Source organism: Pundamilia nyererei, unplaced genomic scaffold (assembly GCF_000239375.1).
Source record: "Pundamilia nyererei isolate P.nyererei 1_Seehausen unplaced genomic scaffold, PunNye1.0 scaffold00172, whole genome shotgun sequence".
Taxonomy (NCBI): Eukaryota; Metazoa; Chordata; class Actinopteri; order Cichliformes; family Cichlidae; genus Pundamilia; species Pundamilia nyererei.
The window spans coordinates 28,984-52,852 of NW_005187573.1; the positions used below are offsets into that span (position 1 = coordinate 28,984).

Here is a 23,869-nt window from a genome sequence, read left to right on the forward strand (position 1 = left end):
GGGGGGGGCTCCAGATTTGTTTTGTAGGCGTGGCCACATGGGGGGCACTAAACATATTGGGGTGGCACACCGAAAACAGAACTTTCCATTTTTATTATGCTGCTGTCAAATGTAGGTTACTTGAAAAAGATGGCAAAAACAGAAAGAAAAGAATTAATTAATTAGTTAATTTCCTGCTATTATAGCTGATATCACTGAAAATAGGTACATATAAAAAACAATTAAGGTTTTGAAATGCATAAAAATCTTCTTTAATTGACTGATTGATGAAACTTGTTCAATAAAGACAGATAAGTGTTGGATCAGGTAAGAGTGTGAACTGTTGCCTGTCTCTGTGTTGGCATTGAGATGCACCAGTGATCTGTCCATGGATTGGCACCAGCTTTTCTGCAAACTTATTACATTATTACCAACATAGGACAGCCTTACCTTGAACCGCCACCACCCCAACCCCTTCCCGGTGGCGCCCCTGTCTGCCTCCCCCAGACAGTAATACTAACTATAAAGACTAAAACGGAAACTAAAACTTTGCATTTTCAAACAATAACAATACTGCTGAAATGACTACACTAAATCGCAACCAAAAGGTGAAAATGAAATAAAAATAAATAGTAATTAGAAAATACAAAACTATTATAACTCTACTCCAGATATCATCACAAGTATGGTTATAAAGAAATGATGACAAAGACATCCACAGACCTATTATAGTGTAGTTATTTGTCAGTCCTCTCTGTGTGATGTTAATAGTTGTAATAAGTTGCCTCCAACATATGCTTGATATGCCTGTACAGCTATAGATGGTCAAAAACAGCTAAAACAGTATAATTTAATCTTCGGTGTGCTAAATAATGTGGACTGGTAGCAGCTTAAAATAGGCATCTGCTAGGAGACACATTAATGATGTATGCCATTAAAGTGAACGCTCTGTCAGTGAGCAAACACTGCAAAGGAAACCCAGTGGACAAAAAAAAAAGATCTAACATTTCTTTGTAGCAGGCAAACGTTTCATTATTACCTGATCGACTAAAAACTGATGCGCATTATTACCTCGACAGCCATTGATTTGAAATCTTTTTTCTGATATACGTGAGAAATTAGTTTTAATATTTTAACTGTGAAATAAGTACCAAAGCTGAGATAAATAAAATTCACAATAACACTGAGTGATAATTTCTTTTCTTGTCAACAATCAACAGATCTTGTTAATAAATCCTGCTTCATGACCCTATTATGAGCCCTATGCATAATTAAAGTTATTTAGTTTGCTGTACTGCATTTATTCACATATTGTCATAAGTAATAATTAAACCAATGAAATCAAGACATTAAAGCTGACGGCATTCTCAAAAAAAGCTGTTGATAAAGTGAACACACACATGCGTTTGCTTCTGTAATGTGCCTGTCATGTCAGTCCAATGAGACTAATAATCCCCCTTTTCTCTCTATCCCTGAGTCAAGGGGTGAACTCACTCGGGTCTGGGGCCAGGCACTCGCACTTGTAGGTGGTGACATAGTCAGGCTTAAAGTCTGTGTTGATGGGATAATATTTGAAGGCGCCCACCATCTTCTTGATGGCGTCAGAGATGAAGATGAAGGATATAAGGCTGGAGAAGCCCTCCTCAGTAAAACGCGTCATGTATTTGATGATGTAACTGGCATCTGTAGCTACGAGGATGAAACACTGTAGGCACGAGTGCATGCCGATCCACAGACGCAGCTCCATGTAATCTATGCTGTTGCTCCTGTGGAAGCGACAGGTCAGAAAAACAGGTGGGAGCAATGATGAATTTAGGCACAGAACACAAAGATATCCAGTTTTGTGCAAACAGTACATTATCTGTGAATATAGAGCAGCTTGATGGGGAAAAACAACCGTGCTTGGAGTGTTTACAGACAAATATCAAGGCTTGAGTCATCAAACACATGATATGTGCGAGCAAAACCACCAACTAAACAAGAAGGACTTGGTTTGGACTTCTTATCCTTCCTTCTTTATATCATCATCTTATCAGTCACATGCACAAAATAGATCTATTATCGTGCATATATACTTTGCATGGATATAATTATAAGTCTTTCCACAATTAAATCTACACAAGTTTAAAAAAGTTTTAATTAATGTTTTTTTTTAATTTATTACATTCAAACTGGTTATAATTCTGTATATTTAAACTGTTGATTGTTTTTCCAAGTTTATTCAGTTTTTACACAGTTAAATGTGATAAAGTTAGATAAGCATTCATGTGGAAGCCCACTAATGTTATTTAATCTTTGAGAAGGACCACTGTGTCACTGCATCACGCCAGCCCTAATGGCCATCAACAAGCTGATATTCTGACCCATGAGCGTTTATCAACGATTACTACATTATTACATGCATCATCTGCACGAAGGCATCGGATCACACTCATTGTCAATCTTTATCTCACCTTTAAATACAGGTGACTGCATTTTTCACATCTGTCATGCTGTCTTGTTAACAAACCCTCTACATACAAACTAACATACTGAAATCTCAAAGCTGTCTCTGGAACGCTGGCTCTGTATAGGACCACATTTTGCAGAATCCTCAGAAAAATACAACACCAGCTAAAGCGCTGGTATTTTTGGGCGCATCAGTATGTATCAGGCTGGGATGTCATCTACTTGACCTAGTTTGTTTCATGCAAACAAATATTTTGTATAAACAAATATACCTCTTGGAATTTTTCACTGTGACAATAAAGAAAGTTAGATTTTTTTGGTTAACATTTTGTTTTTGTTCACACTTAAAAATAGTTCACTGTTTCAGTACAAACACTATGTAGCAGGCTGTGTTTACATGTATACTCTGTGGTATCAGGGCTGTCAATATAAATTGAGGTAAGTACAAGTGATTGCAAAGTGGATTTGAGGGTTGGTATTTAATGGTAGCTGAACTCATTACTTCAGCAGAACTGCAGTCAGAGCAAAGATCAGAATGGCAAAAGCGCTTCTCTGGCTGTTTTCTGGTTAAAGTAACCAGCAAATTAGAATCAAGGCATTAATCCTTTTTTTCTTCATCTTCTTCTTTCTGCAGCATTTCAGAAATTTGGATTTGCATTCAGCCTGAAGTAAATAAAGCCATACATATGCTCCCACATACTGCACATAGCATTTCAACTGAAACTCTTCAACCTAAAATGATTTTAATGCAAACCGTAAACATAATAATGTGGTGAGATGAGATGTGTACTCCTGACATTACTGAGGTCTCTTCAGAACATGAACCTTCCCAGTATATAAATCTACTATGCTCTAAAGCAGCTCACTTGCTGAATTCAAACAGCAGCTTTTCAAAGATGAGGATGGGTCCAGTGGAACTGAGGATGATGAGGGGCTGACCACCAAAGAAACAGAAGACAGAACCAGCCAGGGCTGTACCCAGGAAACTCTCCATCACACCCTGTTGGCAAAGAGAGAGAGAGACAGACAGAGAGAAAGAGAGGTAATAGGGTTGAAATAAGTGCTGCTGTGGAATGAGATTCCCACACCAATTTGTGAAATTAACAGGTGACTAAAAATCGCAAAGTGTTCTGTTGCTGATTAAGACAGCAATTTAAGACGAGAAGGAGAGCAGAGTAACAAAAAAACAAAGACTTCTTTGTGTGTTGGTGGGAGAAAGGTGATAGCAACTGCTGTGTTTGAGAGCATTAGACATAATGCAAAAGGCTTCACAGGGAAGCAATATAGGCAAGTCAAAGCACTAATCTGGAGTTATTTCTGCCGGGACCTGTGTTTTTGTCTATGACAGTTTGTTTTTGTGTGGTGCAAAGATATTGATGCTTAACAAGAAAAAAGAGAACAGCTCACAATGAACTAGAACATATCAGAAAAATCAACACATGGATGGTCAAAGGAGCTTGCAAAGTAAAGCGTCTGGACTTCTTTAAGTTGCTTGAACTCGGATGAGAGGTGAAACGTCTTCAAGCAACTTAAAGAAGTCCAGACGCTTTACTTTGCAAGCTCCTTTGACTACGATGACCTGGATGACTGAGAACCTTCACAGACAACACATGGATGGCAGCTGGACCAGATGGCATCCCAGCACAAGCTCTCTTATATATATATATACGTTCGATACAGTGCTTTCGGTTCGGTACACATATGTATCGAACAATACAAAATGTTTAATTTATTTGATCAACTTTTCTTCTGACGATGCTGTCTGTGTTGAGAGCTCAGTGGATCTGCGTTCGACTACTCCGCCTAGGCTGCATTGTCGAGCGCAGATCCACTGAGCGCTAGAAATTATTTTGTTGTTTCTGCAACATTAAATTTAAAAACAGTACTTTTTTTTTTTTGCAAATCTCTTTTTATTAGCATTTTTTCCTTTTTAACAAACAGAAAGTACTTAAAGGACATTGTAGAGTAATCATAAAAAGTAAAAACAAAACAAAACAAGACAAAAAATAAATAAATAAATAATAATAATTATAAAGACAAAAGGAGACAGTGGAGGAGTTACAGTGAGTAGGAGATTAGTTCAGTCACAGAAACCCCATTTCAAGTTAGAATTTAATTATAAAATAGAATAGAATTTAAGATTCCTATGTGAAACCAAAACCTTCATATTGAAAATTTGTAGAGATTAGGACGTTTGTCCACATAAAGGACAGTAATATCGGTTTCCACCACTGAACCCCTCATACAAATTATATACAGGTCTAAAGATAAAGCACGCATATAATAAAAGGGTTACATCCATAAAAATCCAAAGAGGAATACTTGTCATTGTTGTTATACTTTCCAGATCAGAGCCAATTAAAAACTGTACTTTTTAGTTAAAATATATTAATAATAATTTTAATACATTTCAAGAATTTAAAGTAAAATTTGTTCACTTTGTCATTGAACACTCTGGAGTTCCATAGATTATTGAGTCAGTCTTGAGTGCAATATAATTTTGGTGTATAGATATTTATAAACAATAACGAATCTTGAATATTCTGACCTCATTGCAGTGGACTCTATTTACAAAGCCAAATACTCCAGTGAGGAGAGGTTCACATTAATGAAATAACAGAATCACTGTATTATGACTGTGCAGCAAAATGTAACTGATGATGGTGTCTTGTAGTTTCTCTCACATAACACCATGACGCACTGAAGTAGATTATCTAATTATAGACAAACTAAATTAAACAGAGGGAAACTGTGTCACTGACATGACAAACTAGCTGCGTAGAGCTTAAGGCTTAATATGTATCTTACCTAACTTCATAAACATGACACGCAAATTATGCTCGAACTTCCTGAACAGACACCCATTGATTTTAATCTACTGCTGCTACTTGCCTGTGTTTACATGTGTTGCCTGCGCTTGCTGCTCCGCTTCAATGGCCAGTGGATGCATCGACAGTAGACTCATCTATGAGACACTCATCTTGAAATACATACGAATTGTTCTGTAACTCTAATTTTCCTCTCTATTGAAACACTACTCAATTATCACTAAAGGTCACCAGTTAACATTCCAGGTAACCTGGAAATCTGTCCTCCGCACATTGGCCTAACTACTGATTAGGGGAATAGCAGGGATCATTCTTCTTTCTGCTATTTTTTGGTGCTTGAACTACTGATGTGATTAGCTGACATTAAGATCTGATAGTTTAACCTGGAATGTCTTCAGGAACGGTTCTCCAGGTTTGTTCAAGGACACTGAAAGCTCTTCTTTGGATATTGTTCCTTTTGTTCAATTTTCTCTTAAAATGATCCCACACTGCCTTAACAATGTTCCAGTAAGGCCAATCCATGGCTGACATTATTCCATTGTGCACTTCTAAGTATGCTTGGACAGGCGGTGTTTGGGATCACTATCATGGTGAAGATGGTGAATCAAAATCAGACGGCATTTGTCTGCATTCATATTTTCATCAACACCACTGGCTGAAATATAGCTCCAAACCATGACAGAGCCTCCACTGTGTTTTACAGATGGCTGGATATTAAAAGGAGAATAATTTGAATTTGGATTATAAATCCAAATTCAAATTATTCTCCTTTATGAATGCAGACAAATGCCGTCTGATTTTGATTCACCATCTTCACTATGATAGTGATCCCAAACATAAGATGCGTTGCCACCGAATTTCCAGTTCTCGTGTAATTCTGTATACCTTCCTGTTTTCAATGGCTTCTTAAAGCCACCTTTCTACTGAGACCATTTCTAATGAGGCTTCAGTGAACAACAGTTGCATCAACTGAAGGGCCACATGTGTCAGGTTTTTGCTGTTCCACTGTACTGTACATTCCTGCAAGACTGAAGATACATAATTACAGTTAAGTTGTCTTTTTTACACTCTTATAACTCTGCATTACATCAGATATTGTGGATTTTTTTTAACAATAATAAAAAAAATCTGAAGGCTGAGCCATCTGGTGGATCTACAGTAATATTAAATAATTCATGGCCAATGCTGTCAAACAGCAGTGCTGACAGCATCACTCTCTTTCATAGCATAACATAAAACATACATTGCAGAATTTTCCACCAGGTTCTGTGACCACCAGAAGGCCAAAGTGCAGCTGTTTCCTCATTCACAGGGAGCCAGAACAAAAACACAGAAAATCATTCAACTGCGTCTTGTTGTGACAAGTGACATCACAGCCAGTGTTTCTGTTTATCTGGTCTCACTGTGCTCTTCTAAAGGCGTTCTGTTTTCTGTGTTTTAACTAATGTGACTGTGTTATTGTTGAAAACTTAGTGTTAGTAAATATGTCTTGTTGCCAGCCATCAAAATGTTAAAATTATTTTTTAAAGACTTTTTACAACCAGGTTCATCAAAATCATGGACAATTAAAGCAATCAAAGCAAGGTGCAGTCTCCAGGCCCACACAGACGTCACTTACCTTAAGTCTCCCTGCAAGCTCAACTTTTCTCCAGTCGCAACAAGAATTTTGAAAACATAAAAACATATGATAACCTCTTATTCCTATAGGGTATCATTAATGCCATCACTATAAATTAAAAAGGATGTTTCTCCTCATATATAAAGAGCATTTCTATATTCAAACGACAAGAGACGAGAAACAGAAAAAAAATGTTTGTCAGACGCTTTCTACCGGTCAGATAGCAGCTCCACCATTTTTACGATTTTTTAACAATGTAATGTTTACTTACTGTGGAATTGTACTCAGTTGGAGTTCAGTCCCTGTCTAGACTTAAAGGCTCTCTGCCTTCCTTGTTAAAGAACTTTATTAAGGGGTTTAAAGTGACGTTAGCTAAGTACATCAAAAATAATCTGATTATCTGCAATGAAATTACAGGAAATCTCTAAACGTCTGCTTTGAGGAAAAAACATCATGATGACAAATAAATGAAATGTCTTTTCAAAAACAAAAATCACAATTCAATTCCCCTAAATAACACCAGTTAATGTTATTGCATTTACTCTGTTGAACACAGGCAACAATATACAGAACTTTTTGTATATAGTTAGTTAAAAGATTAAGAGATTCAAGATCAAACTCATAGAAAGAAGGACTGAGAGAAAAAGGCAGAACAGCATGAACTACACAGGCACAGCAACATGCTAATAGCAGAGAGATGTCAAATATGACGTGTATGTTTCTGATATTTTGATTCAAACTTAACAAAGCTATGGGCTGGCTTGGAGGATGACTTGTTTTAATGAACAAGTTAATGAGGTTGAAACTCCCACCAGGCTTTGATACTTTGGGAAAAGGATTAAGACCCCGACGATTTCAGAAATGGCACCTACTGGATTTAATTGGCCCCTTTTATGTCAAAAACTGTGAGCTTGTGATTTTGCCCCATCTGTTTGGGCTTGTTTAGGATCTATAATAAATTACAAAAATAAAGATTTATTGTTCAAATCACTGATTAAGTCTAATGCTATTTTCATCCCATAGCAGTCCACAGACAGAAGGGAAATAACAAACAAGAGACGGCTACAAGCCACAAACAGCTGTTTCCCTGGTGATTTTGAGCAATTGTCACAAATGCTGTGATTTAAATAAACGATGCTTTGTTTTCGATGCTTACTATCAATCTGGGTAGCTCGAATTTTCTTTCCAGCAAGGTAGTAGCTGCAATGCACTTCAAACAGTGCTTTCTCCAAATGTACAAATCGTTATTACGGCACTCGGCATCACCTGGTAATTGTCAGTGGCGTCCCCAAGGAGCCCACCAAAGGTGATGGCATTGGTGATGCAGCCTAAGTAGATGAAAAGCACAGCGGAGATGGACTGAATGTGGAACCCTTCGTAGAAATCACTAGGGAACCATGGCAATTTCCTCTTTATGTCCAAGTACAAACCCCCACAGAACCTGTTGCACAACAACAACCGACACAGTTGGTTAGGATGCTTCACACACTCCGCCTCTCAGCATGTCACAGTATTTTCTCTGAAGCAAGAAAGCAGAGACTATATCCATGAATCACTTACACAGTGATTTGACATCTATACTTGTAGGCAGGAGAGGTCACTGCTTTCGCTTTTAAGTCTATTTTCTCCAAGTTTAAAAAGTCACTTCTGTGCCTACCGTCCAGTGAATGCCAGCTCCTCTCCAAGCTCATGCTGAACTGGCATCTCCTCGTCTTCTGCCAGGCCTCCACCTCCGCCAGCTGTGCCGTTCATCTGTCCCAGCTCATTTAGGGAAAAGACTGACTTCCTGCAAAGGACACGTACATGCCACACATGTGAGCAAATATGAGATTTAAACTTTTTTCACATATATTTATTCACTCGAATGGTCTGTCTATAAGCTGTTTCAACCTTGCAAACTGGTACTTGCTGACTGAAAGGCACAATTTCACCCTTTCTTTCAGAGAACATGTTAATTTTCTGTAACTCGATATTTCGACCTAAAGGATTTTAGTATAGTTTGCAATTGCTCTTGGCACATCGCTCATTGTTCAACTACAGCTTTTTGACCTTTATATGTATTACTCAGGCGGTTAGACATCCCCAACCTTTTGTCAGCCGAGGGAACCTTCTTAGGCGGCTCAATGCGGATTTTGGGATCCCATTCCCCAGGTGGAAGCACAATCACTTCGTCCAGAAACTCATCTATTCCTGCAATAAGATCTTCCCGATCTCTTGCCTTGTAGGCTACGTCACTGAAGAGCTGGGAGGGAGGAAGACAGAGAAATAAAAGAAAAGGTTTTACGCTTTCTCTTGGTAATAGTAATAAGTATGTACTGCCCTAATAAGCTGTGTTTGCCTGTCACCTTTGATGGAGACATATTGAACATTGGTTGTTAAGGCTATATTGACATCTGTCCTCAGCTGGATTCAATTCAAGAATAACTGCCAGTCAGCCACTAATCATGCCCATAGAGATTAGTGTGCACAAGCATTATATGTTTCTAAATAAGGCTGTATCAACAACAGGGGGAAAAAAATCAAGCAGTGGTTCTAATTGGCAGTGAAAATGTTCTAACGGGCACTGGCCCCATTCAGAAATCTTTTCCAGATAGTAGATGTGGTACTTTATTGATTTTCTCCATCTAACTACACTTCAAATAAGTTGGTTTTGATCTGTAGAACAGTCATTAGATGCGTCAGAGCCCTTTTTCGCGGTGCTGCCATGTTTTTTGGTTGAGTTAAATCAAGCTAATGACTGCACAGGCTATTTTCTACATAGGACAGATGCTTTACAGTTAGTTGTTGGCACATACAGTAGTAAAACAACTTCAAGCAAAAGGACATTTTGCCATTAAGAAGATTACGAAAAATTAGCAATACAGTTTGACTGTAATGCTAATGTTATAGAGTCAATGAATGTGTGTATAACCAGCACTATTGACTCTGTGTAAGAGAACGCTAACATAAGCACAATGACTACATTAACATGCTTAAATCTAGCCAGTGCAGTGGTGTAAATGCTCACCGTCTTAGTTAAACATGCTAATGTTTAGCACCAATCAGAGGTTAATGCTAATGCTAGTTATTATTATTGAGTAAATTCAGTTCTTTACAGCAAATAATAATTATCAACTGCACAAACTGTTCTACTGAAAGGACAGGACATGGTCAAAGTCATCAAAGTTAAGCCTAATAACTGAACATGAGAGCCTGTAGGAGAGAAGCACGGCACTCAAAGAATCCTCAGTAGAAATCTGTTAATATGAGCCAATCATGCTATTGCAATGACGCATACATAGAGTTTCATGACAGCTGCAGCTGTGTGGTGGCAGAGCTGTGCACCCATAGGTGTGAATGTCCAATATCTTGACTGGTACTATCAAGACATGTATTACTTAACAAATTAAGTTATAAAAATAATTGATGAAACAATTAGTTTAATAAAAAGTGGGTTTTTTTGGTTTTTTTTTTACTAAAGTAGGAATTTGAATGTTTTTACTTAATGGAATATTGTCTGTATTATGGGAAGACACTGACAGCTGCTGACCTAATCTTGGTTTTTGAACAGGTTTAAATAAAGCGTTACACATAAACATGTTCTGCTCTTAAATTTGACCAGCACTGCCTTGTCAGTGTGGCACTAGAGGAGAGATTGAACTCCTATTGAGATGCCACATAATAATTGTCAATACTCAATAATAGGTCAGCTTCAAATTACCAGCCACAAACCTATAATCATGTTTTAATTGTGGATGGAAAATGTGCTTCTTTTGCACTCGGACTCTTTTAAAATAACAGCCTGTCACTTCCTTACTGTTTGTATCTGCTATTAAAATGACACACAGTAACTTAGTGACACAACACAGAATAACAGCTCAAACTGTTTTCAGGGAAGAGAATACTGCTGCCATTAGAAAACAATTAATGACTCATTATCCAAATAGAAACCCCACTTATAGCTGATGCTTAACAATCAACATCACTTCCAGACGTACTCCAGTGAACGCTGAACATGTCCTTTAAAGGAACTGTGAAGAATCTTTATATTTCTATTTGCTCAGGTTTCCTGAGAAATGTCAGCGTCAGATTGTCAAGTCTAATGAAGAACGCATGCTATGGAAGGATTTTAACACACAGTGACAGGCACTTACATCATCCACCATTAGAGTTGCTATTGCTCTGCCGATCTCATTATAGGACTTGGCTTTTCCTTGGGGCCCCAGCAGAATAAACAGAAATCTGTAGAGTGAGGATACAAATGTGAGGTATGTTCTGGGACTGCAGATGTTTGTTGTTGGTTGGCGGGCAATGACATATTGTAGGGATTTTTACCTGGTGGGAACAGGGACCTCTGTTAGACCTCCTAGAGTTGTAGCTTGGGCCAGGCGAACAAACGCCACAAAAGGTTTGTTGAGGAAGTCTACCTCGCCCACTAAGACATTGGAAGCCTCCGCGTCTCTGGGGATCTTCTTCATGAATTTATTTTTCAACTACAGAAAAAAGGGAGAACGCAGTCCAGCATTATCGTGTCGGCATGGTAGAATATGTGTAATTCCTACATGTTATAGACTTTGCTCTGAGGTATTCATATTTCATTTTACATGTTTAATTGTTTTGTTTTTGCATCTTGTGGCAATCTTCAATTTCCTATACGTATTACTGTCGCGCTCTCATAGTTTAAACTGAACATACAGAAAATAAACTTCTTACAAAATCATTTGTGTAACTTTAAAAAATGTATTAGTCTTCTATTCTCTCATGTATGACACCAAATTGAAAATAATATAATAATACTGAACCAGCTGTTTAAGTTTATCTTATAAAGTCATTTTTCAGTTAGGAGGATGTTAAGACAAAGACTGCTGTAACTGAGACGTGTGCTTTTATTGTGACGGTGTTGGTAGGTGTAGTGATTGGATCTACCTACAGGGATCATTAAAGTTTCATTCTGTCATTACAGTCTCTCAAAACCCGGCAGATTAGCCCGGGAGGACGTTTTTTAAATGCAATCCTGTGTAGTTAAGTGGGCATAAAATCCTTAAAGAAATGCACACAAACAATCAGAGAGGGAAAACAATTGCCTGTGACCCGAAATGGTGAACCAGTCTGACCTGTTTGATTACATCTAAAGGTGTGGCAGGAAATTGGACTGATGCACAATAACACAGAGTAGTGGAGAGCCTTTTCAACAACACATAACCCGAATCTGTGGCTCCACGTGAGAGCAAAGCACGTGGACTGATGGACCGACAGTGAAATCCATCTTTTTCTCAGTGCCAGCTCAATATCGACACAGAAAATGTGGCACACACAAGCGCAAATACACACTGTAACAAAATGAACAATCGCTTGTCCGTTGTCACATGCGACCGATGTAGACCTCAATATAGAATTTGAACAGCTAGCCAAACGATAAGTAGAGCCCTCGGAACCGGACAACCAGTGCTGGCCCCCCTGCCGACTGTCACAGACAAATTTTGTGGCCCACATAGCACCCTTTAAATTCTCATTCATTTTTTTTTTTTTTTTTTACACGATCCCTCCCAGTGAATGACACATCATCTGACCTGTCAGTTACAAAGCCCTGTAGCCTAATCGAAGCGACATCAGCACGCCTTTGCAGCGGCACTGGCATGCGTCGCCAGGTTTAACTCCCATTACTGCATCAGCTTCACTAATGAGTGAGTTATGTGTTTGCACACTCTCTCTGTCACTTGATGTCACCTCAGCGAGCAGGTGCAATGAAAAATTGATGAGCGATGAAGAAACAGCAATTCAATACAATGAAATGCCTTACTGGTAGGCAATCTGTCCAATCATGAAAGGCAACAGAGTGGAAATAAATGTATCCTCCAGAGATTCCCTCAGTGCAGACAGATAGACATTTGCCAGTAGAAAAGACAGGAACATGAATTTGGTCATTGTCAGGATCAAACCAAAGCCACACAACTATAAAACACACTTTTAAAAAGCCTTACGCATGTGAAGGCTGTATCCCTGACATACTGAATGTAATGAGCTGGTTTCAGTAATAACTCACCTGGTCTGTGCTTGGAGTGTCTGCAATATCATTCATACTCCTGCTCTGGGCGTGACCTGCGAGGTTGGGACAGTTATACAGTTATTACTCTTTATATCCACCTACTTGGAATCATTTCAGCCCTGAAATTGATAACTGGCACATAAATTCTATGAGATAAAGCTATTGGGTAAATCTTCACAGTCTAATGCACTACAGATGCCATAAAGTCTTATTTTATGATGTTCATGCATTTTGGAAGTAAGGACAGAAAGTATGTTTTTAGTTTTGTCACAGTTAGTGGTGAGGTTGTAAAGGCTGTAGTATATTGTATATAGTATAGAGCAGGGGTGGCCAGCTCTAGGCCTCGAGAGACGGTGTCCTGCAGGTTTTAGATAACACCCTGGGTCAACACACCTGAATCAAATAATTAGTTCATTACCAGCCCTCTGGAGAACTTCAAAAAATGTTGAGGAGATAATGTAGCCATTTAAATCAGCTGTGATGGATCAAGGACACATCTAAAACCTGCAGGACACCGGCTCTCGAGTCCTGGAGTTGGCCACCTCTGGTATAGAGTGTATTGCAAAGTTGTAGATCATTGTAATGTATTTGGAGATCATCATTTTAAATCAGGAAACAGTTTGTCTTTTGTATTTTTTGTTCTTTTGGTGCTACTTTTCCCATTTCCTTCACTTTCAGTTTAACCACACTGGGTGTAACTTGTAGGATGATGTAAGTCTTGGAAATCAATCTTTAAAAAATCAAAAGTAATTTCAAGTTGTAGCACAAATCACCTGCTTTATTTAGCAGAAGATGGGGAATCTCTGAGAAAAATCACAAACTGAAACTGTTGAAAAGAAGAGGTTTGTTTTCTGAACGCTTTTTCTTGTTATTTTCAGTATATATACACTGATATATAGATATATATCTGTATATCTATATATCACTATTTGAATTCTGAATACTTCAGCAGCCATAATTCTTGTCATTAGAGGTGGGAATCCAGGGGCTCAATACTATTACAATATATCGTTCACTACACTGAAGGATAATTATCTATGGTGCACTATGTGATATCCATGTAACTGAAAAAGTAAAAATACCTCTAAAAATCCAAAAAGCTGTCATTTATTGACAGTACTTTTGTGTCAGCATGTGTGTGCATTTTACTGATCAATGAAATAATGTGTCATTTCAGTTCATTGCTTTCTGACCTGCTTTCCCTTCCTGTCCACCATTTTCCCCATCATCTCAGTTTCATCTACACTATATTGTCAATCTCATTCTCTTATGAATGCCACCATATGATGTCATTGTCACGGCGGGGTGCGCCGATAAGTTTAGTTTACAGGACCCAGAAGCAGACACTGAAAGACACTGAAATGAAAACTAAGGAAACTGTGAACACTCAGAAACTAAAGGACTAAGAAACTCAGTGGAAATACTATGACAAAACTATGAACACTGAGTAAACTATGATGAAACACTAAGGGGATGCAAACGGACAACCTGAAAACGAAACATAGAAAACAGAGGACTTAAATACACACATGTGGTGATCAGGGGAAGTCGAGACACATGAGGAAACAGCTGACAAGGATGAACATAACGATGCACAGGAAATGTAAACTCAAACACAATGACATGAAAACTGGACTTTCAAAATAAACAGGAGAACATGATGAGGCAGACCAAACAACACTGACACATGAGACATGAAACACAAAGGGCAGGTGGGACCAAAACCCAGGGAAAGGGGAAATGAGGGGATCCAATAACAGCACTAAGGCTGAACCACTTAGGGGTTTTTTGGGAGCTAGATGAGCTAAACCCAAACGATAAATGGCAAAACATGAAGCCTCAAGTTCTAACTAATAATACAAAACAAGAACTTAACATTTCCCCATAAATAAACAATATATCATGAACTCAAAATGCTGGGTCACAGACCCAGCCCATGACAGTCATGAAGTAGTCACTCTTAATGTCTATTTTTTCCCGTCCTTATTTATGCTCAAGAATCACTAAAGAGCAAATTTTCCATGTGTTAGAATGAAAATCCAGAATTAGGAGAGATGGCTTTGACAAATCAGTATCCTCTGAGTACGTAAATGTGCTCAGAGGATACTGATTGGTCTGTAAATATGAGCTAACAATCTGAGCTTGGTGTCCTGAATTTATTTATTCAGTCTTCACATATGCAGAAATGTTAAACAGCAATCTACAAGTGAAACTATAATGTGTTATTTGGAGATTGTAGGATGATACAGTTATGGTTATATAGGCTTCACAGTGCTCTTAAAACAAGGAAAAATATAATGACTTTTATTTTGAAAAAACATCAACCGGCTTCACAAGCCAAAACCTGACACTCACGCAGGCGGCCATAGTTGGCTGCTGGCTGCTGCTTTATTCGGAGGTCCTCTGTGGACCTGTTGAAGTTGGCCATTTGCCCCGGACCTGTTCCACCTCGGGGTCCAACATTCCGATCTGCCATGGGAAGGGAAGCAGGAAGAGAAACACAACAGAATCAGTGATTGGAGGTGATGCTTTATGATTTATTGAACACCATGTGCCCTGTCTTGATGATATGTGAAAATGCTACAGTGGTAATTAACTCATCAAACATTAATACGTCCCCCGTGGAGGATATGAGCCTTGTTGACTCAAGAGTGTTCATTCATTCAGTGAGTGAGTGAGTTAAATATATGCATAATTCATTTCTCAGTAGCATCAAAATTACATGTCAGCCCAGAATGAAGCCAAGCCTCCTGACCCAGTATGAACCTTCCAGATCCCTCAGGTCATCTGGATCCGGTCTTTTATCAGTTCCCAGAGTCAGAACCAGACACGGAGAAGCTGCATTCAGCTTTTATGCTCCTTATATCTGGAACAAACTCCCAGAAAGCCTCAGATCAGCTGAAACACTCAGTTCATTTAAATCTAGGTTGAAGACTCACCTGTTCTCAGCTGCATTTGAATAAAGCACCAAATCCACACTTTAAGCTTAAATTTCAAAACTAACATTTTAACTACTGATTTTATCTATTGTTCTGATTTTATCTGTTTTGATTTTATATAGTTTTGTTTGTTTGTTAATTAGTTAGTTGGTTTGTTTGCTTGTTTTAATCAATTTTAATTCATGCTTTTTATTTGTTTTTGTTTCTAATGTCTCTGTAAAGCACTTTGAATCACATTGTTGTTGAATTGTGCTATACAAATAAACTTGCCTTGCCTTGCCCTTGCCAACGACAACGAAAAAGAATTGCTATAATTAGGGATTCACAGTGTTGTTTTATGTGATGGCATTTCATAATGCTAGCTCTCCAACAATGTGTTTAATATTATCAGTCAGGGGAAACTCAAGCTGATGTAATATTTTGGCAGGTCAACTACCTGTTATCCTGTAGACTAGGAATGAGCAATCAATTTTCCCAATGAGCCACAATTATGGCCAAATTATAACATCTACTCTTACTAGTAGTCGTTTATAATGAGATAAAATTAACACTGAGCAGAAATGAGTTCAGCTTACTGCTGCGCCTCTCCCCAACAGTCTCGGTTCATCATGTGGTCCCTTGAGAAAGTTAATCACCCACCCCTGCTATACTTAGAATATTGGTCTCTCATGGATTATTCACACAGAGCTACACAGGGCAGGTCAATCTGTGTCACAAGTTGGGTCACTCACTGGTAGAAGAGCTGGACTTGCCAATGTCAGCTAAGGAACGGTGGATCGGTTTCTTGGTCTGGTGTCGATGCTTCCTCAGCAGGACAAAACTGATCTTTTCTCTGAGATCATGAGATATCATGCCTTCCTCTATCTGTCTCTCAATGATGTCATCTAGAAAAGAGACACAAAATTTCACATCTTAAGAGTTCCTAACTGGAAGTTAGAGTTGAAAAAGAGTTTCGTAACACTGACTGTAGTCTGCTATCGTGTAATATAATGAATGCTTTGCATATACTGATGATAAGTATAAATTTCTGTGTAAATTATACGTCTATGGTTCTGTTATGCTGTCTACATCCACATCTAAAATGGTCTAACTTGTTATTTGAAATGGCAACTTGTTGTTCAGTGTAAAAAAATGACGCAGTCTCATTTGCCCCTGAGACTGGCTCATGCCACTTAGGAACAACGGGTTGTGCTTGTGCCTATCAAAGTGGTATGACTGTACACTATTATCATTTGCATGTTCTCTTAGGAGTCGGACCAGTGGCCACCAAACAACTATTAGTAGTTTGGTAAAATTTTAAGCATGATTGCCAGCAGAAATGTACTCTTATTACCATATGGCCATGTTTTAAATCTATCATTTGAGCTTTATAAACAGTAAGGAAATGTTTAATTGTCAATAAAAAAGCTATTTATAGTTACACAAAAAGCTTACTATAATGTGACTCCTTATGGTGGGCTTCTACATGGTAGTCATGCACGCACAAGTGAATTTTGCGAATGAGTGACCAAAAAAAATTGGCTTTTAATTAACAAGACGTCAGCTTCTGTGCCACCCAGATTAAACCAATGGTCTCAGCCTGATCAACCCTATAAAAATTGTCTGACTCTGCAGTTGCATAAAAGTTCAATTAAATGAACAGCAGGATGCTTTTTATCATAGTGAGAGAAAGGCTGACAGCTATTGTGCATGAACAAGGAGATCAAATTAATTAAAGATTATATTCATACAAAGCAGAAGACAAGAACGAATTAGTCAAAATCATTCACCGTTTGCTCATTTTAAAAATCACAGTGTGCTAAAAAGCACACAAACCTGCTGCATTTGAGCTCTAGACAGAAAACCCAGATATATTAATAGCACCTTGGAAGGAAGTGAAGTAATCATTTCAGAACAAGATCAAATCACATTTAAAGAGGACAGGACAGCACAATGGACCAGCGCCACTGTGATTCAGGGTCAAGTGTGCTACTGCCTTCACCACCACTGACAAGACATTTTTATCTATCTGTGTGGGTAATTTAAGGTTATGTCTTGGGGAATACAGAGATAAAATATTGTGAAATGACACAAGGACAGCTTAAAATGAATTTGTATGAGACGCAAAATAAAAAGTGGTGTCATGTGAATTTGTTGTCTTCTGTTGGTCCAGATCACACAAATGATACAAGAAGAAAGATTTTGGCCAGTAATGTGTTTAAAATTTCAGAAACACACCAACTGTTCTCTTTAACACAGAAAATGGTAAAGAAAAAATATTCAGGAAACTACGATTTCTATGCTGTACTGTGCAATAATCTTGAGTGGGCACTTCTTTACATTTTGCTTCAGAGAAGCCAGACTGTTTTACTTGGTTACTTCTTCCTTTAATTTTAAAATTGTCTTGGGCAATAGTTCTCTGTTTTTTCCCTTCAACCATTGTCTGCTTCTTCACTCATTTTCAGCCCAGTCTATGTATCTGACCATTTTAACAAGAATGGGTTTTTTTTTCTTAGCTAAGTCATCTAACACTTACTTTTGAATTCAGGCATAAAAAAGACTTCACTAATAGTTAGGTAACAGACCTAACTCAAGGAATGAATCTATGTTTGTTACTAGCAGCCTGTCACTATTTGTTTGTTCCCATTTCTTTGGTTGAATTTATGAAAAATTCCAGAGCTAAAACAGTTTGACAGGCATAAAATTTAATTTTTGCAACCACAAGGTGAATCCCAAAGAGCTATTAGCTGAAAACATTGTGTATATATAATAAATATTTGATATTTATTAGCTTTATTACAGTATTTATTCATTTATAGATTATTCTTCTATAAATATATAAAATAAGAAGTTACAGGCCAAAACAACTATCTACAACAGAGCTGAACAGTATCTAAAGTCATGTCCTGAACAAATTGCAATAAATCCAACAAAGACCTGACACAGGAGACACTCAGCTGATAGATCTGCAATTCACTGAAGCTTTATCAGAAATGGTCTCAGTGGAAGGGTGATTGACAAGAAGCCATTTTTAACAAATAGAAACAGGGAATAAAGGCTGAGGTATGTCAAGTTACATAAGAAAAATGCAATTTAAAAAATTCTGTTTCAATAAGGAACAATAATAAATGTTTAAACATTCATTATTGTGAAGCATTAACATTGTGGAGGGTCTGTCAGCAAAACTGATGGAATTACAATTAATCAGATTATGATCCACTATGCTATGCTACCTAGAAAGGATGTGATTAGCAGCTGCTTCATTTTCCAGCATGACAATGATCTCCAACACACTGCCAATGCAGTAAAGGCATACTTGAACACAAAAAGACACAACAGAACTTCCTCAGAGTCCTCAACATTACTGAAGCAGTGTGGGATCATCATGACATGGAATGAAACAAAATGCAGCCAACATCCAAAGAGCTTTGGAGTCTACTTCACGAAGCCTGGAGAACTATTCCCGGAGAATACTTAGAGAAAAGAAAGCTTATCTAAATTCAGGCTATGTAGAAGGATAAAGGTACATCTATACTATACAAAATCGTTAAAAATATCAATAACCATCTACAACAAACTACTACTGAGAAAAATGTGACCTGGTTTTGAATATCGGAGCACCACTTTTAAAACAATCTTATCAATCACTTGACCAGCGAGTGGAAAATTAAGGAAATGTAAAAAGATCTGATATGTGCTAGAAAATGTTCCTGCAGTTTATTAAGCATTGATTTTTACTGAGAACTGGCAAACAATACATTTACTCATTGATTTTTTTTCTTGTCTTTAACTGTATTTTTTTATACTTTATTGACTCCATACTAATGCATTTGTAGCTATACTTTGAGCTTTTGGATATGCAAAAGGGAAAGATGAAAAAGGTCATGATGCAGGGTTATTCATAAAGCAAGGGAAAATGATAAAGCAATTTACAGCTGTAGGTAATGTTACTGTGGCACTAGTTTGTGCTAAAATAAAAGTTAAAGGAAGTTATCGGGTGTCAGTATCAACAGCAATCTGTTAGTGACTAAGATGGTCATAAGAAGGCTTTCGCCAACCGGTCAGGAAATACACATTTAATGACTGGTGGTTGCCAGGAGATCACTGACCCGTGTCTGGACCTGTGCGTTTGGGGATTAAGCAATTGATCTTACAGGAACTGGCATCAACCTTTACCAACCACATGCCAACTAGTCATGTAATAAATATTTTTTTCTTCCTAACCAGTGGTTGCCAGATGGTTGCAGACCAGTCTCTAGTCTCTAACTCACTTGCCATCACATACATGTGAGTAGTTGTGTGACTGCAAAACCTCAATAAAGAGGGTGTCTATAGAGGGTTAACTAATATATATTTTACAAAAATGTCATAGCAGAGAAAGCCAGGTATAGGTGTTAAAATGAATCACCAATCAGTTTGTTTAGCAAAAGCAACTCAAACAATGTTTCATTTTATAAAGTACAGCTGTTTCATAACTTACTAAAATTACATACTGATATTTTGATATACTTCTGTTATTCACGTATTATTAATGTATTTGTTGTTTTATTACTTATGTGGAAATGGAGTATAATATATTTAGCTAACATGATTGTTAGCTTAATTATGTTAGCTAAATGGTTACAAATATAAAATATGTTGCAAAACCCCCCAAAACATAAAAAATACCAAATAGCTAAAGAGCTGCTAGGCTTGCAGCGCACTTATTGAAAACAGTGAATTCTGACTGCTTATTCACACATAAAGACGTGCAGTTATAAATGTGAATATCTCACCAACTATTTGAGGCAGCGAGTAGCCGTCCAAATCCAGCAGCACTGTTCCTGTCTGGAGACATGTCCTGAGCTCAAAAAGACTGTGCAGGGACAGTGTGGACACATGGGGTTTACTCCACCTTTCCCCTCCCTCCTCTACCTTTTCCTCGAACTTCACCCACCTAAAGGCAGCAAGAACATGCAGAGAGACAGAATAGGTGAGAATACAATTTACCTAAAATTTCATGTCTGGGGTGCTGATTAATGGTTAATGCAGAGACTAGTGTTCAAATCCTACTTGAGGCCAATTACTACATGACATTACTCTGGTTTTTCCCCAGCGTTCCTGTCTTCTCTCCACCATCAAATAACAACAAAAGGCTAAAAAAGCCCAAAACAATTATTAAAAAGAAAGAAAGAAAACTCAACAGGGCCACTGCTTAGTATATTTCATTGGTTTTTGCAAGTTATTTTCATTTAGCAGGAGTCTCTCGGAGCAGTACTAACTACTTAAGTAATAATCAGTACTGAGCAACATCACTATCCTAGATCCAAGCCTCTATTTGCTTAACGCTGTTATTAGTGCTATAAATTTATAGAACACCATTAGTCTGATTTTTTAGCAGCTCACACCGTACACTTCATTACAAGGGCTCATGGTGTCCTTGATAGCAATATTTTACTGCTTTAATTAGCATAATCATTTCTGATGAGTTACCGTATTTAAGATATGTCGCTCTGATTAGCATACTCTTTTCAGATATGCTGACCTAATATTGAAATGCTTTTTAACATTTAATAGGTAGAGCAGTAGTACTACCAATTACAGATACCAGTTTCTTTTTGGTGACTCTATAATGTAATTTTGAGAAGTTGAAATTCTAATTGAATGTGATTCTAAGCAGAATGCAAATACAGCAAGATGACTTCTGTGAATATTCTAATTAGTACATAAAATTCCCATTCCTTATTGTTAGCAATACTTCTTCCCTGTCCAGATTAGTTCTTTCTGTATCTTGCCCCACATGAGACCTAAAAGCAGCTTCAATCATCATAGATCAGCGGTCCCCAACCCCTGGGCCACGGACCGGTACCCGTTCGTGAGTCGTTTGGTACCGGGCTGCGAGACTTGAGACTCGGGTGTGAAATTTATGGTTTTCAGGGTTTTTATCGGTTTTTAGCGTTATTTTGTTATCGTTTTTTTCATTAACTCGGTTTTCCTGGGTCTTTTCACGTGTGTTATGAATAAATCTTCTTTTTTCGGTCCCGGTACTCGTTTTATTTTGTTGTATTTATCCGCAACACATTAAAGGCCGGTCCGTGAAAATATTGTCGGGCACAAACTCGTCCGTGGCGCAAAAAGGTTGGGGACCGCTGTCATAGATGATCTGAGAAGCATGTAAAGGTTTGGGCTGAGATTTAACAAGGACTCTAAAAAATGATCTTTTATTTGTTTGTGATTGTGAGTCGATGCACAGCAGACTACTGGTTAAACAGGAGACACAAACAGGTTACTGGCTGCTGGTTTCCTCCCAGATATGCCTGAATGAATTTAAAAACCATATGTCAATCATGATCATGTTATAGCTTCATTCTGGGACATATGAAATACAAAAATTAAGGCTGTTTTGTAAATCTTGATCATATTAAGTTTTTTTTTAAAAGGATAAATACTTAGGGTATGCTCATTGGTTTCACCACTAGAATCTCCTTGTCACAAAGTTCTTCTAAAACCAAAAGCTTGAGGCGTCAAAATAGGACATCACATATCAACAGTCGATGTCACCGTAGCTAAATCCATGTTTCACACAGTGTTCCAGACTAACACGACTGCATTTTTGCTATTTGTAGCCACTGAACTGGAGAATCTCTTCTTTGACATTTATTCACTACAGCACATTTAAATTTGGTCTGTGACATTTGTGCAAGATTTGCAATGCAAAGATATTAAGATTTTGACTTTTGTGTTGAACACTGCTGCCATAATATTGGAGTAACATAAAAAATAAGTTGTTATAACATAAACGTTCCCATATATTCATTGCAACCATATATGATTGATAAGTCACGACCTAATCAAGCATATATGGAAACTACATGCTTCCAGTCCATGAAATTTCCATAGTGTGCTCTAACCATGATACACAGACTCATGCACTAGATGTTCTCTAACAACAGATAGTGGACAATGGAAGTGATATATAACTCCTTTGTCTAATGCAAACCTGCAGTAAAACCTCCTAAGAGCCTGGTCTTGCATAAAGGTGCACAGGCCCAATCATGCTTTACTTTACTGATGATTTACCTGACACCTTAGCAAGCACAATTTAGAAAGCACAATATGCAATTTAAACCACCTCCATGAACAAGAACGGCAATTTTATGCGAACCCAGAGAGCTGTGTTCAAGAAGGTAAATTCAATCATGATTTCAACATATTTTCTTTTCCAGTTTTCTAATTTTGAAATGTTGTTCCTCTGAAATTCCATCCCAACAAAATTCTAGTGCTGAATACACTTTAAACAAGCTATAAACCATGCAGCTGGAAAATTGTCCTTCATTTTATGTCGCAGTCGCTTTTTTTTTTTTTTTTTTTTTACAAGAAGACATTCTAAACCAGCCAACCAGGAAAAGCACACAATTTGTTTTATATTTTCCCTCTGTTGTCTGTTTGAGTGTCATCCACCTGGCAGACTCCTTCCACTCTAGCTCGTCTCCTTCTCTCTGTAGAGTGTCCATCTCAGTGAAGAGCGTTGGTGTCGGCATGTCATCGTCTTCACTTAGGATGTAACGTAGCCGCTCTGCCGCTGGAGACACTTGATGGAAGGAAAGGATGTTTTTGACATTATTAGAATTTGTATTTGCTTTAAAAGACCCGAGGATCTTGCAAAAAATTCACCTAAAACATGCGACCGTTGTTTTACAGATTTTTTTTTTGTACCTTTGTTTTGTCTTCATTAAATCTGCTACACAAAGCGAGTTTGTGTGGCTGATTTCTTTACAGCAAAATGACCATCCATAAAAACATGGCATCATTTACAAAAGTAGAACGCTCCATTTAGACTTGCTTTTGTAATCACTTGTTTTACAGTCAAGTTACTGGTTTCAGCTAATACTTAATTACAATCTTTTCCATATTGTCAGTTTCTCTTCCACTGCAGCTACAATAGTGCATTTCCTTAGTACTTGAATCAAACACTGAAATTGACATTTCAATCTGTAAAGTGCAACCAAAGTTTTCACTTTAAATATTTTAATTGTCACCATATTTTGAGCATAATCATCCTGTTATTTTCATC

At 37.7% G+C, this 23,869-nt stretch overlaps 1 protein-coding gene across 1 annotated transcript in view; it reads right to left on the bottom strand.

Moving 5' to 3' along the window:
• slc4a5a (solute carrier family 4 member 5a) overlaps positions 1-23,869 on the bottom strand; it is a 39,105-nt gene that overhangs the window by 9,560 nt on the left and 5,676 nt on the right. The window contains exons 4-15 of the mRNA XM_013914130.1: positions 23,257-23,386; positions 20,592-20,752; positions 16,569-16,721; positions 15,254-15,367; positions 12,896-12,951; positions 11,188-11,345; positions 11,007-11,094; positions 8,961-9,115; positions 8,531-8,659; positions 8,140-8,314; positions 3,294-3,427; positions 1,474-1,745 (exon numbers count right to left, since the gene is read on the bottom strand). Of these exons, the coding sequence (XP_013769584.1) occupies positions 1,474-1,745; positions 3,294-3,427; positions 8,140-8,314; positions 8,531-8,659; positions 8,961-9,115; positions 11,007-11,094; positions 11,188-11,345; positions 12,896-12,951; positions 15,254-15,367; positions 16,569-16,721; positions 20,592-20,752; positions 23,257-23,386 (1,725 nt within the window). The remainder of the gene's footprint in view (positions 1-1,473; positions 1,746-3,293; positions 3,428-8,139; positions 8,315-8,530; positions 8,660-8,960; positions 9,116-11,006; positions 11,095-11,187; positions 11,346-12,895; positions 12,952-15,253; positions 15,368-16,568; positions 16,722-20,591; positions 20,753-23,256; positions 23,387-23,869) is intronic.